At 38.5% G+C, this 16,367-nt stretch overlaps 1 protein-coding gene across 15 annotated transcripts in view; it reads right to left on the reverse strand.

The window, feature by feature from the left end:
• PATJ (PATJ crumbs cell polarity complex component) overlaps positions 1–16,367 on the reverse strand; it is a 395,978-nt gene that overhangs the window by 199,064 nt on the left and 180,547 nt on the right. For all 15 annotated transcript variants that reach the window (XM_032296822.1, XM_032296813.1, XM_032296821.1 and 12 more), the window contains one exon: positions 15,550–15,649. In XM_032296822.1, coding sequence (XP_032152713.1) covers positions 15,550–15,649 — 100 coding nt within the window. The remainder of the gene's footprint in view (positions 1–15,549; positions 15,650–16,367) is intronic.

Below are 16,367 nucleotides of genomic sequence, written 5' to 3' on the forward strand. Positions count from 1 at the left end.
AAAAGTGTTTAAAAAACAATTGTAGCTTCAGAAAAACCACTAGAAAAATGATTGAGAGTTCTTAAATTTCAGTTAAAATGCTGCAATGCATCCCCCACCCTGCCCTAACCCCAGCACACCTGAATACAATTATTTAACCGATTACAATGACTTCAGAGGTATCTAACAATTATACAATATCTTTTAATCTTTCTTTATAAAATGCAGAATTAAAAAATCATCTATGTGATCACCGTATCATACTAATAATATTTAAAAAGTCAAGAATATCCAAAGAAAACTTAAATGCTACTCAGGTCTTAAACAATACAATTTTTAATTTACAGTTATAATAAATACATCCAAATTATATCAAGCACTGAAGCTGAGTTTTCAGAATAAAAAAACAATAAAAAGTCAGATTCATCAGTTTTCTCCAATTACAGAGCAAGAATACAAATCCTATTTATTTGACTTTTTTTTGTTTTGTTTTGTTTTGTTTTGAGACAGAGCCTCATGCTGTTGCCCAGGCTGGAGTGCAGTGGCGCGATCTCAGCTCATTGCAACCTCCACCTCCTCTGTTCAAGCGATTCTCCTGCCTCAGCCTCCTGAGTAGCTGGGATTACAGGAGCACGCCACCATTCCCAGCTAATTTTTGTATTTTTAGTAGAGACTGGGTTTCACCATGTTGCCCAGGGTGATCTTGAACTCTTGAGCTCAAGTTATCCACCCCCCTCAGCTTCCCAACATGCTAGGTTTACAGGTATGAGCCACTGCACCCAGCCTATTTTACTTAATTATGAAAAGCCCAAAAAGGGATGATTGTGTAGGAAATGAGAAAAAGAATTTCATAAAACTAAAAACTGAAATCAGCCTTTATTTCTAACACTTTTCCATCCTATTTTGCATTGCCAAAAAAACAAAAAACAAAAAAAGAGAACACACTCATATATTTGGTGAAATGAACATGAAAATATTAAGAAGCACTATTTTTGGCAAACATTCTTAATATTCTTTAAATGCTTGGTAATAATTGCTGTTGACTGCATGTAGTGACACCTATTGGCAAGGTAAAGATCAACTACAGAGTCCACAATGATACAAAAAATAGACAAAATTTTAAACCAAAAGAACTACTAAGTTGCTCAATAAATTTTTATTACAAGTTTGCTTCAGGCTAAAAACTGGCATGGCACACAGAGGAAGGCACTGGAAGGAAGGATCTACTTGTGGCCTTGAACACCAATGAGAACTAGAGTCTAGTCCTGGCCTCACCAGTAACTAATTTAGTGGTTTGGGGCAAATTAATCACTCTTGGTCTCAGGTTCCTCGACATAAAATTAGCCACCAAATGAACGTTAAGGTTCTCAAATGCCATCACTGCCAAAAAACATTTTATCCCCTCCTTTGCTTTCTCCTGGGTTCAAGCAATTCTCCTGCCTTAACCTCCCTAGTAGCTGGGATTACAGGCAAGTGCCACCACATCCAGCTAATTTTTTGTATTTTTAGTACAGATGGGTTTCACCACGTTGGTCAGGCTGGCTTCGAACTCTTCACCTCAAGTGATCTGCCTGCCTTGGCCTCCCAATGTGCTGGAATTACAGGCATGAGACACCGTGCCTGGGCCCTTCTTTGCTTTTTTTGAGTCAAAGTCTTGCTCTGTTGCCTGGGCTGGAGTGCAATGATGTAATCTCAGCTCACTGTAACCTCTGCCAGATTCAAGTGATTCTCCTGCCTCAGCCTCCCAAGGAGCCAGGATTACAGGCGTGTGCCACCACACCTGGTTAATTTTTGTATTTTTAATAAAGATGGGGTTTCACTATGTTGGCCAGGCTGGTCTGGAACTCTTGACTTCAAGTGATCTGCCTGCCTTGGCCTCTCAAGTGCTAGAATTACAGGTGTGAGCTGCCACACCCAGGCTATTCACTTCTTGAAAGTAATTTACAACCTGATCTCTCTCCTTTAATGTAGATCATTTTATGATAACTTTTAACTATCTCTTACACATGTGATTCTTTAATTTAAAAATATATTTAACTTTGAAATATTTGAAAAGTTTTACTGAGTATAATTTGCACACTGTAAAATTCACCCACTGTAAATGTACAATTCAATGACTTTTAGTAAATTTATGAAGTTGTACAACCATTACAACTATTTGGTTTCAGAACCTTTCCACCACCCCCCAAAAAATTCCATCAAGCCCAATCCCAACCCAGGTCTGCTTTCTCTATATATAAATTTGGTTTTTTATGGACAGTTTATGAAAAAGGAACCATACAGTAAATCATCTTTTGCAGCAGGCTTCCTTTATTTAGAACGATGAGAATGTAGCAGCATTGCACTCCTTTTCATTGCTGAATAGTATTCCGCTGTATAGATATACACTTTGTAAATTCTGTCACCAGTTGATGGACATTTGGCTTGTTTTCAGTTTTTGGCTATTATGAATAATGCTGCTACAAACTTTCATGGAGTAATGTTTTGTGGCATATGTTTTCATTTCTTTTGGGCATATACCTAGAAGTGGAATTGCTGGGTTGTATAGTAAGCCTATATTTAGCCTTTTAAAAAAACTGCTGGCTGGGCATGGTGGCTCATGCCTGTAATCCCAACACTTTGGGAAGTTGAGGCGGGCAGAGCACCTGAGCTCAGGAGTTCAAGCAGCCTGGCCAGCATGGTGAAACCCCATCTCTACTAAAAATACAAAAATTATACAACAAAACCACAGTTCATATAAAAAAGGAAAAGAAAAAAATACAAAAATTAGCCAGGTGAGATGGTGGGCACCTGTCATCCCAGCTACTCAGGAGGCTGAGGCAGGAGAATTGCTTAAACCTGGGAGGCAGAGGGTGCAGTGAGCTGAGACCATGTGACTGCACTCCAGCTTGGAGGAAAGAGCGAGACTCCGTTCCCCCTACCAAAAAAAAAAAAAAAAAAGAAAAGAACTGTCAAATTGCTTTCTAAAATGGCTATACCATTTTACATTCCCACTAGCAGTGTATGAGGGTTCCAGTTGTACTGTCCACCATTTTGCTTTAAAATCATTCTAGTGAGTATGTAGTGATTTTAGTTTGCATTTTCCTAGTAACTAATGATATTGACCATCTTTTTATTGGCCATTCAGATGTCTTTGGTGAAATACCATTTCAAGTTTTTGCCCATTTTCAAAAATTGAGTTAGTTGTTTTCTTATTACTGAGCTGTAAGAAAAAAATGCTTTTCTTATTTCAAATAAGCATATTTTATTACATAAAATTCAAGTGAACTAAATAAAATTGAAAGCTTATGTTTTTTCTCAAACCTCCCTTCTCATAGTACTTTGGTACATTCTTCTGCACTTTTTTCAATTAAAAAAATACTAGGAATCCTGCAAAGTTCAGCTTTGACCTTCCAATTTGGTTAAAAACTGCTGTTTGGCTTTGACCGCCAGAAGACCAAATGAAAGATACATGATTCATGGAGCCACTGAAGCAGCGCGAGATCAATAATCTGGTGACAGCACGGGTTAAGAATGAAAACAAAACTGTATTTATTAATGGCAATAATTCAAACAAGGCTGACATTTGGTTTACTGTTACTACTTAGGTTAGCATTTTTGAAGTAACTTGGAAGTGAAAAATCTCTCTGTGACTATGTGGTTGCTATATTGAAATTCTATTAATTAGTTGAAGTAGAATGTTTTTACTAGCACAGTAAAATATTAAAATAATTAAAGACAGGGAAGAAAGCTATTAGTTTTTATATTAAAATTTATTAAAAAGTTAAATAGGAAAATATGTTGACAGTTAATGACTATTAAGATAATTAACTTTATTATTAATTTATTTGCTTATTTATTTACTGAGACAGAGTCTCACTCTGTCACCCAGGCTGGAATGCAGTGGCGCAATCTCTGCTCACTCCAACTTCCACCTCCCGGGCTGAAGCGATTCTTGTGCCTCAGCCTATCGAATAGCTGGACTGCAGGTGTGTGCCAACACGCATGGCTAATTTTTGTACTTTTTGTAGACATGGGGTTTCACCATGTTGGCCAGGCTGGTCTTGAACTCCTGACCTCGAGAGATCTGCCTGCCTCAGCCTCTCAAAGTGTTGGGATTACAGGCATGAGCCAGATGCCTGGCCAAAAGTTAACTTATAAACAACATTATACTCTTTGTGAGTCAACGAATGTTCATAAAAACGTAAATACTACAAGGCAGAATAATAGAGATTAAGTTTTGCTGTACGTTTGTTGGGAATGTTTGGCACACTAGCACTCATATTAAACAAAGTAAACTTTAAAAGCTTTAGTTTTAGCTTTTAGATTCCATCTGAACCATTAATTTTTCTCAAAAAATTTTCCTGTGTATTCTTCCTAAGTTGGGAGAAATGAACTAGAAGTAAAATGTCAACGCTACAGCATCAAAATTCTATAGGAAATATGACAAAGTCATATTATATACAATTGCTTCTATGATATGTCTACCTTTGGTCCAGGGAAAATAAAGAGTAGGGAGAGAAAAACTATTAGAGAAAAGTGAAGTACTCCAAAATACGTTTCTGTCCTAGTGACCTCAGTTGAAAGAGAAAATGTAATACTGTCAAGATGCAAAGGTGGGCAGAGAGAAATCCAGCAGTAAACAGTGTTAATAAAGTACTGGTCCTATTCAATCATGCTAAGCTTCAAAAAACTGACTTCTCAAATTTAAACAGATAATAATTTTAGAGAAAAGGTTAATTACACTAGAATTTTATTTTGTAATGGCAATATTGAAGAATAATTTTTTTCACCCCCCGAGATGGAGTCTTGCTCTGTCACCCAGGCTGGAGTGTAGTGGTGCAATCTCAGCTCACTGCAACCTCCGCCTCCCTGGTTCAAGCAATTCTCCTGCCTCAGCCTCCAGAGTGGCTGAGACTACAGGCACATACCACCATGCCCAGCTAATTTTTATATTTTTAGTAGAGATGGGGTTTCACCATGTTGGTCAGGATGGTCTCAAACTCCTGACCTCGTAATCCGCCCCCTTCGGCCTCCCAGAGTGTTGTGTTACAGGCATGAGCTGCAGCATCTGGCCTGAATCTTATATCACTATTGATAATAATAAAAAGTAGCAGCTAGCATTTCTGGAGCACTTCCTATGTGCCACTTCTTATATAAGCACATGATAGACATTATCTTTTCTAATCTCTCATAATAACGCTGTGAAAAGGGGGTATTATTATTATTCCAATTTTACAAATGAGGAAACTAAAGGAAAGAGATGCAACTTGCCCCAGCTCAAATGCCTACAAAAACTGAGAGGCTAAGTGGCTTAGTCAAAATAAATAATGTATTAAATACATAAATATATATTACTACAATTGTTATTAGTAAAAAATGCTGAAGTAAACATCTTTGTAGAGATAAATATCTATGTATACATATATTCACATGACAATGAATCCTTAGGATACGAAGCTGAATAATTCTGTCAAAGAAGAAGCATATACAGGCCAGGTGCAATGGCTCATGCCAGTAATCCCAGCACTTTGGGAGGCCAAGGAGGGCGGATCACCTGTGGTCAGGCGTTCGAGACCAGCCTGGCCAACACGGTAAAACCATGTCTCTGCTAAAAAGACAAAAATTAGCCATGCATGGGTGGTGGGTGCCTGTAGTCCCAGCTACTTGGGAGGCTGAGGCAAGAGAATTGCTTAAACCTGGGAGGAGGAGGTTACAGTGGGCCGAGATCATGCCATTGAACTCCAGCCTGGGTGACAAGAGCCAGACTCTGTCTCAAAAGGAAAAAAAAAAAGCACCAGTTTGGAAGAGATTCAGATACAAAAAGAAGGCAAGTCCCTCATCATTATCTTTCTTTTCCAAAATTGCCTAGCATTTTATTTCTAAGTCAATTTTCGATCAAATGCTTATATATATTTTTAAAGCCTATTCCACCTAGCAGATTAATTTAAATTGCCTTAAATTTACAGATGAATTTAGAAATAACTGAAATCTGTAATACACTTAGTTTTTCAATCAGGAATATAGTATGGTACTCTATTTTTTCCTAAAATCTTTAATAAAGTTCCATGGTTTTCTATAAGAAATAAATTATACTGTAGTCCCAGCTAGCCAGGAGGCTGAGGCAGGATTGCTTGAGCTCAGGAGGTCAAGGTTGCAGTGATCATGCCACTGCATGCTAACCTGGGTGACAGAAGGAAACTCTGTCTCAAAACGAAAAAAGAAACTATTGGATTGTTAACCACTGGTCCTTGTATTCTTAAATGGGCTTCAAGACTCCCACAAAGCAAAAAAAATTATACATAAAAGGTTGTGTGCGTGTGTGCGTGTGTGTGTGCACGCGCACACACACACACCCATGCACATGGATGACAGTGTTTCTGTGTATTTGCATACATTTCTATGGGGCGTGGGTTTATAACTTTCACTGCAGTGCCACTGAATAAATGACTGGAAGTTATGAATCATTGCCATGACTTTTACATTCCTAATTCCATTGTTCTTGAAAATTTCCTATTTTTGTAGTTGCTGCTATTAGGAAATTTTTAAATCATATTTCCTAAGTAGATAATACTGATAAGAAGATTTAAAATTTATAATTTGGCCAGGCTCAGGGGCTCATGTCTATAATCCCAGCACTTTGAAAGGAGGGCGAGGTGGGCAGAGCACTTGAGGTCAGGAGTTTGAGACCAGCCTGGCCAACATGGTGAAACCCCATCTCTACTAAAAATACAAAAATTAGCAGGGCGTGGTGGCGTATGCCTGTAATACCAGCTACTCGAGAGGGTAAGGTACGAGAATCACTTGAATCCTAGAGGTGGAGGTTGCAGTGAGCAGAGATCACACCACTGCACTCTCTGGGTCACACAGTGAGACCCTGTCTTGAAAAAAAGTATAATTCATATATAGCCTTACTTATTTGAGCCAAAATACTTTCTAGGCTTTGAATTTTTTGAGACTGACAACTATATGACCATATGTAAATAATAATTTGTTCTCTTCCTTTCTGGGTTTTTTTGTTTCTTTTTTTTGGAAGAGGAGAGGAGGTAAGCTTAATGCATTGCTAGATTCTTGAGGATAGTGGGGCTAGCAAGTATTCTGTTTTCTTCCAAACTTGAATATAGAATTTTTTTGTACGAGGGAGAGAGGTTTGGGATAGGTTTCTCACCCCACTCCATGGGAACACATGAGAATTACTTTTCAAAAATTAAAATATGTATGTGTATATATTTTATATGTGAAATGAATTTTAAATAAATATGAAGTGGAGTGACACCTAATGAGTAGGTATTTGGGGGGGAAGTGTTATGAAAATGTGCTAAATGTTCTAAAATTAATAGTGGTGATGGTTGAACAATTCTAAATATACTGATAGCCACTGAACTATACATTTTAAGAAGGTGAATTATATGGTATGTGAATTATATCTCAACAAAGTTTTTTTCTTAAAAGTTATCCCTTCTAAGCTTAAAAATATTGTGACTCTGATTAACAGAACTGATAATAAACCACATTTCACAAGGACTGAGCTAGTATCCTATTCTTAAATAATTGAAATAAAACAATAAAAATTAAAGTAAAACATGAAGATGCAAGCAATTGGCAATCTAAATTTTTATTTGCACTGGGCAGTACACAGGTTAATTTCTTTTTCCAGACAGGGTCTCACTCTGTTGCCCAGGCTGGAGTACAGGGGCACAATCATGGCTCCCTGTAGCCTTGACCGCCCAGACTCAACTCATCCTTCTGCCCCAGCCTCCTGAGTAGCTAGGATCATCGGTGTGCACCACCATACTCAGTTAATTCTTTAATTTTTTATAGACAGGGTCTTATTATGTTGGCCAGGCCAGTCTGGAACTCCTGGGTTCAAGCAACCTACCCGCCTTGGCCTCCCAAAGTGCTGGGATTACAGGAATAAGCCACCACTCCCGGCCACACAGGTTAATTTTATAATTATAATTATGCTTCATAATCCAAACACACTCTTTACACCAAACATTCCATTATGATATATGACGGCCAGGTCTTTTCTGGGAAAAACAAAATTAAGGCAGAAAAACAAAAACACCTAAGAGAGCATGCTTTTCTGAAACTGAAGTATAAAGGAGGGGCTGTAGGATTCCTACAGTGTGGGGTTCCATTCATATCTCTGCTAGATCCTTAAAAGCCAGTGGCAGCAAAAGGTCAGTTATACTGAGTTTCTAGGACCTTATCTACATAGACAGAGACGTGTCTATAGTGTGGTTCTCACTGTTTCTTTGTGACTACTCTCTTACATGTTACAAAAAGTCATTCCATAATCTTCTGCTCCCCATAGTTTAAACATGTGGCTGAAAGAATGAATATGCTTGCAAGTTAGAAAGACTTGGCTGTTGTAAAAACATTTAACCTCTGGGATCAAAGTGATCAAAGCAGGGCTTTCTGGAGATAGATGCTTCTCTCTCAGGAGACTGAAGCCTTTAGATAAGCTGGGAAATGGCATGTGGGGAAAGAGAAGTCAAGCTGTCCTGCATAGAATTCTCTGAAACTAGATGGATGGTACAGTTTGTCGGAGGGAGTATCTCCAAAGCACCACGAGCAAACCTGCATTTCCATGGCATCTCCACTGTTGACCATCCAAGTCATGTACCCTCTGCCATTAATTCGTCCAAATACTGGGTTTGTATAATGTGCCAGGCCAAAACAGAGACGGTCACTACCCTCATAGAACTTGGAGGGTTAAGTGGGGAAGATTGATATTAATCTAGTAAGTACATTAAAGTGATATTTAGTTAATTGCTATAAAATAAAAATGCAGGAATCTATATTGAACTAAGCAGTCAGGCAAAGTTTTCCAATGAAGGTGACAGTACGCTGAAATCAGCAGAAGGTATAATGCCTTCTTCAAAGGCTATTCAGTGCGTCCAATAAGAATGCATTGAAAGAGTTGGGGAGAACGTATGGCACATAGTGGCTACTGAACAGACTGTGATTATTATTGTGTAATTACCAAAACTGTGGTGATATAAATGTAAAGGGCCAGGCACGGTGGCTCATGTCTGTAATCCCAACACTTTGGAAAACCAAGGCGGGTGGAGGTCAGGAATCTGAGACCAGCCTGGCCAACATGATGAAATCCCGTCTCTACTAAAAATACAAAAATTAGCCTGGTCTGGTGGCAGGTGCCTATAATCACAGCTACTCAGGAGACTGAGGCAGGAGAATTGCTTGATCCTGGGAGGCAAAGGTTGCAGTGAGCCAACATCATGCCACTGTATTGCAGCCTGGGCAACAGAGCAAGACACTGTCTCAAAAAAAAAAAAAAAGTAAAGGAACAACTACAAATGCAAGAGAGCCTGGGAATGAAGATTCATCTATGTTTGTCGATCCATTGTCAGGAAGAGACATAACAAACAAGAGAAATTTCATTCTAGGGTGGGGGGATGGGAGCGCTGGTAACGGCTTCAGCCAAAACTCAGAATAGGAGGTAAAAGGTCCACTTTGGAGAAGACACAACATTTTATTTTGGTTGGAAAATTGAAAGTGCTAGTGAAAAAAAGACATGGCATTTTCCCAAGAGCTGACTGAAAATTTGGGTCACAAGATCAAAGAAGGATTAAAGTTAGAAACAAACACTTTCACGTCACCACAGAACAGTGAACTGAGTGATCTCTTCATGCTCTCAGTGATCTTGAACTCTTGACAAACAATCTGATTGTAATTCTAGGTATGAAAGGCCATTTCCACAAAGTAAGTCAAAAGTTCCTGCACCATCAATACGTACCTTTGACAAATCCTGCAACCTTTGATAATGGTGGTTTTGCCAAGAGCTAGGCATTGAAGCAGTATATTGTTTCTTAATTTTTTCCTAATTCTTAAAGTTCAAGCAACTGTGGTTCAATTAATGGTTATAAGACTTCTTATGATAATTAGACACCAGAATGTCATAAAAGATGTTCAACTATGCAAGATTAGTGATCTAAAATATAAATGCCCACTACATACCACACTCTCTATATTGGTTGTAACATTTAAGTTTCACAATAATCTAAACGGTAATTACTATGCTTATTATTTCGGAGGGGAAGCGGGGACAGAGCCTCACTCTGTTGCTCAGGTTGGAGTGCAGGGGGGTGATCTTGGATCACTGCAACCTCTGCCTCCCAGGTTCAAGCGATTCTCGTGCCTCAGCCTCCCTAGTAGTTGGGACTACAGGCGTGCGCCACCATACCCAGCTAACATTTGTATATTTAGTAGAGTCAGGGTTTCACCATGTTGGCCAGCCTGGTCTCAAACTTCTGAGCTCAAGTGATCTGCCCACCTTGGCCTCCCAAAGTACTGAGACTACAGGGGTGAGCCCCTGCACACCGCATACTACAGTTATTTTATCAAGTATCCTCTTTCTCTTCTTCCTCATCAATTTCTTGTTGTTAAATTTAGTGGTTATTTTCATGTCTCCAGCCTCCTCAACTTCTCAGCAGCATGACCACTGAAGGTCAGTGACAGCCTTCTTGAAACACCTTTCCCTCATAAACAACATAATCCCCTAATCTCCTGGAAGTGTTCTTATGCTAGAGTGCTCCTTGCCGGCTCCTGGGGTAGGTCCTGGGTTTGCTTCTTATTGCTGTCTACACACTATTCCTAAGTAAACTTGTGGGCTCCCGTGGCTTTTAAACACCATTTCGATCGGAGTGTGGTCTCTGGTTCAGAAATATAATACTAGCATCACTTGGAAATTAATTATAAATGCAAATGATCAGTTCCAGGCTTAAGCAATCAGAAGGGGCTGAGGTTAGGGGGCAGGAAATGATCATGACTGTCAATTATTGTTTTAACCAGCTTTCCAGAACATCCTGATGCACAATGAAGTTTGAAAGCCATGGATCGAAATTAGCATTTTTCAAATTGCAGGTTGCAAACTTGTTGGTTAGTCATAAAATATACTGACTTGCAATCAGCATTTAAAAATATGAAATAGAATAAAATAAAAAAAGAGTAAGATTCATACATTATAAAGGTAAGTAATATTTCATGAAACTTTTGTTTCAGTTATACATGCATATTCCTCTGTGTGTGTGTGCATCTATATTGGTTAAGTGTATTTTAATGTGGGTCACAGTCTCAAAAAAATCCCTGACCTATGGGATGACTATATGAGCCAGATCTTTGCAGTGTGGCTCCGTTTTCATTTAGGTTTTATTTCTGAGACAGCGTCTCAATCTGTCATCCATCCTGGAGGGCAGTGGTATGATTTTGGCTCACTCAACTTCCACCTCCCAGGCTCAAGCGATCCTCTCACCTCAGCCTTCCAAGTAGGTAGGACTATAGGTGTTCGCCACCACCCCCAGTTAATTTTCTGTAACTTTTGTAGAGGTGGGTTTTGCCACATTGCCCAGGCTGGTCTTAAACTCCTGGACTCAAGCGATCCACCTGCCTTAGCCTCCCGAAGTTCTGGGATTACAGGTGTGAGTCACTACACTCAGCCTATTTGGGCCTTTCTTAACTATTCTACTTATCATTTCCTCTGATGCACTTATTCTCATGCTACCATGTTTTGGTTTTATTTTTAATTTTTGTTTTAAAATTGATTTTGACCATTTTTAATATTAATTTTAACATTAAAAATTTAAATGAATTTGTTTTTAATATTTTAATTAATATCTAAATCATATTTTTAAATTATATTATATTTTATTCATAGTCCTTGTCACTATTTAAACTCTGATTGTTTATAATCTTTCTCCCCCACTAGAATCTAAGCTAATGAGAGCAACAGCCATGTTCCCCGCCATATTCTCAACACCTAGAACAGTATCTCCCCACGCATAATGTCCACTCAACATTTCTTGTCGGAATAAACTTTACAATTAAATAACTACCAAAGCCAGCTCTTAACATGCTTTAGACTAGGGCGTGATGGCTTACACCCATAATCCCAGCACTTTGGGAAGGAGAGTTTGAGCCCAGGAGCTTGAGGCCAGCCTGGGCAAAACAGCAAGATTTCATCTCTACAAAAAATAAAAAAAAAATTAGCCAGTCCTGGTGGCATATGCCTGTGGTACCAGCTACTTGAAAAACTGAGGCTGTAGTGAGCCATGACTGTGCCAATGCACTCCAGCCTGGGTGACAGAGCAAGACCCCATCTCCAAAACAACAAAAAAACCATGTGCATCTCATCTCTCTGACCCTTCTAACAAAATCAGCACTTCCCTGTAGGCCTACGATTTAAATTGCAGCCATCCGCTTCAGAATCATGGTCCTTGGGAAAGTCATGTAGTCTTACTGTCATCACTGTGAAAATAAAGATTTAGTCTTGGGCCGGGCGCGGTGGCTCAAGCCTGTAATCCCAGCACTGTGGGAGGCCGAGGCTGGCGGATCACGAGGTCAAGAGATCGAGACCATCCTGGTCAACATGGTGAAACCCCGTCTCTACTAAAAATACAAAAAATTAGCTGGGCATGGTGGCACGTGCTTGTAATCCCAGCGACTCAGGAGGCTGGGGCAGGAGAATTGCTTGAACCCAGGAGGCGGAGGTTGCGGTGAGCCGAGATCGCGCCATTGCACTCCAGCCTGGGTAACAAGAGCGAAACTCCGTCTCAAAAAAAAAAAAAAAAAAGGATTTAGTCTTCGGACAAGAATTTGATAAAACATCAACCCCAAATACTTTTAGTTTAGAGCAGATGAGCAGTGTTCATTTAACATGAGTCAAGGAACAAAGAAAAACCCATGGGATCTATTTCAAAAGGAAATATAGGAAGGCCAGAGTCTTCAGGCTCACGTGCATTTCAAATGTGAATTACCTAACAAATACCTCCATACAATTCAAACTCTTCTGGAGGAGTTAACAGTAAATTTAATAGGATGTAAATGGGAAGGGACTGTACACTTGGAAGGAAAAAAATTAGGAAGCAAAATGAATGAAAAGTAATATACACGCCAAAATAGGTCTGCTAGAGAATCTGTGAAATGTATATTATAGCTCAAGGATGGTTGCGTATTAGAAATCTTTTTCTGCATTTAAGGTAAATTAGTGTCCCTCCTGACCCCACTGCTGCTGTGTATATGTGCCTATGCACATGAGCTTGTAACTTTGGGAAGGACACTGCTGAGTCTGCCTGTTTTAGGCGTAAAAGTGATATTTACAAGAGAACTCCAAATTACTTTGTCCCTATTTCTTTTTCTTTTTTTTGGAGACGGAGTCTGGCTCTGTTGCCCAGGCTGGAGTACAGTGGTGCGATCTTGGCTCACCACAGCGTCCTCTGCCTCACAGGTTCAAGTGATTCTCCTGCCTCCACCTCCCGGGTAGCTGTGACTACAGGTATGCCCTACCATGCCTAGCTAAATATTGTATTTTTAGTAGAGACAGGGTTTCACTATGTTGGCCAAGCTGGTCTCAAACTCCTGACCTCATGTTCCACCTGCCTTGGCCTCCCAAAGTGCTAGAATTACAGGCGTGAGTCACCGCGCCTGGCCTTCTTTTCTTTGATTTTCTTTTCTTTTCTTTTTTTCTCTTCTCTCCTGCCCTTCTTTTCTCCCTCCCTCTTTTTCTCCCTCTCTCCCTCTTTCTCCCTCTCTCTCTCTTTCTTTCTTTCTTGAGAAGGGTGTTTCGCCATGCTGCTCAGTCTGGTCTTGAACTCCTGACCTCAGGTGATCAGTCTGCCTTGGCCTCCCAAAGTGCTGAGGTTACGGGCGTGAGCCACCGTGCCCAGCTGTACCTATTTCTGCAACCATAATGAGTTTCAAGTAACAGCAAGGGTTGATGACATTATAGGCTCTGGAGTAGTACGTGGGTTTGAACCCCATTTCTACTATTTGTTAGCTATCTGACTTTGAACACATTCTGTAATTTCTTTGAGCTTTTATTTGTATAATTAGAACCTTACAAAGTTAGTATGTTGACTAAGTTAATAATACCCACAAAGGCTTTAAAACAGTGCCTCGTACGTGGTAAACCAGCTCATTTACTAGGTATCACACTGCCTACACTAAGCTCTTCAAATGCTCTTTCTTAATTGTCACAACGACCTTATGAAAAAATTATGATAAGATATTCATTCAGCCCCATATAGATAAGCAAGTGTGAACCATGAAGATGTTAAATAACTTGTCCAAAAACTCACAACTAGCAAGTAGTAGAGCCAGGATTAAAACATAGTTTTAGATGCACACCTCAAACAGGTTTCCTAATAACTGGGTAAATACTGGCCATCTAGCAAACCAGAAAGTGATATGAGTAATAACAGCTCAGCTCCATTCTGCTGCAGCTGCCCTGATATCTATAGCAGAACAAGGAGAGATATTACACATGTGCACACACATATCCACTGTATACACCATGTGTAGCTCTCCAAAAAGAGGCTGAGAACTAAAGCCGACAGGACACTTAGCACATTTTGTTCCCATGCCTTCGCATTATCCCTTCCAGGCTGGTGGCTCCATCAAGACAAAAGGCGGGAGATGTTATTCATTTCATAGCAGACTCAACACTGTTACTGAAACGCAGATGGTATTCAACAAAGATTTACTGAACACATGAAGAAAATGACACAAGAGAAAGGGCTTCATAAAATTGCAAAGTGCAATTCAAGTTTTTATAAAATAAATTTAATTATTATAAAGTTATGTTTATTTTATATGTTATTGCTATTTATATATTTGTTATTATATTAAGAAAAATATAAATTATTATAACCATAATAGGAGCTATAGTACTTATCAAAGACTCACTATGTGGCAGGCTAAAGCCTTCACTGCTTTATTTTACTCCTCATTACAACCCTATGAAGTAGGTATCATTATTGTACCCTTTTTACAGAAGAGGGCATATTTAAGGTCACACTCTAGAAACTGCTAGAGTAAGAATTTTGACTCTTTCAATTTTGATATTGAATTCCTTTTCTATATTGTAGATGGGAAAACATTCTGTTAAGGAAACATGTTTCACATACCATAAAATTCACCCATTTACATTGTATAAGTCAGTGATTTTTAGTATATTCACAAACTGTGCAACCATCACCACTATCTAATTTTAGAACATTTCATCACCTCCAAAAGAAATATGGTATACATTAGCAATAGTATATACTACACATACATAAAAGAAATGCAAATTATTTTAAATATAGCCACAATTAAATATATGTATGAATGTATATCTGATTCAGCTAACGCAAAAGAAAATCATGAAATGAATTTTAAAGGACAAAATATAAGTTGGTGGGCCTTCTGTAATTCTGCATCAGCAACATCACTTTGAATAAGACAAGTAATCAACAGCTGAAATCTGCATCCAGCCCAGATTATTATGGGTCAAATTCTAATTTCAAGGACCTGGAACATTTTTGTATTCACAACCAAACAATAATATTAGAGGAAAATATAGGAAAAACAGCGTACAACATAGCTTCCTTCAACATTCCCTTTCTCACTGTCAAAGGGAAAAGCTTAGGAAAGGACCACAAAAGCTTCAAAGGTATAGATTTTCTTTTTTAGCCTATGTTCATGCACATTTTTGAAGAACTCACAGCCCTATATCTGATAATTTACAACAGTCATTAAAACATAATTTAATAAGTTCTGCATCTACCCAAAATAGTGAAAGGCACTCACGGTCAGTAAAGGCATCTTCTTCTTCATTTTCATCACTGTCATCAGGTAGAGCTTTATAAGGAGGAGGCAGTTTCATTGGAGGTGGAGCAGTTCCTTGCCTCTGAAGATGCAAAATTTGAGAGAAGGGTTAAATGTTTTTGTATAGTGCTAGTCCTTCAATGACAAAAAACATAAAAAGATAGTCTGGAAATATTTAGACTGTACCGAACTCAAACTTCATTCATATCAGAGGACTGTAAAACAAATACAATGTATTCGTTTATGCTTATGTTATTATATAAAAGTGACTCTGTGATATAAACCCACTAATGCAGAAAAACAGGAATGTAAAAGCAAGTTTTTAAGACTGTTGACCTACCTAAAAGAATGCATTTCTTTCTCTGGTGAGAAAGTCCGTTGTCTGTATTTTCTTTACATTGTGGAAGCTTAATTTTGTTACTAACCAGAAAATTCAAATGAAAGACATTTCTAAAATAAATGTAAAAGTAAAAACTATGCATTGTATGAATTCTACAATTATTTAAACTTTTTCTTCAATTGTAGAAGTTACAGATTTTACTCTTTAAAAAATACATGAAATACCAAGACTTTCTAACTGAAAATGTATTCATCTATAATTTATAGATGGTCAACACGCATTTTAACATTTTCAAAAAGAGATATCTTCATGATGAATAATTATATCTGCATAAATATTCATTTACTTCATCTACCAAATGATACAGCACATCAATATTTGGTTCATACACACAATTAAAGTAGAACTAAACTCTATGATCAAATTACCTTCACAGAATGAAGATATTTTCTTGAACGCT

This window comes from Sapajus apella, unplaced genomic scaffold, assembly GCF_009761245.1.
Source record: "Sapajus apella isolate SASKATOON/1434 unplaced genomic scaffold, GSC_monkey_1.0 scaffold36, whole genome shotgun sequence".
Taxonomy (NCBI): Eukaryota; Metazoa; Chordata; class Mammalia; order Primates; family Cebidae; genus Sapajus; species Sapajus apella.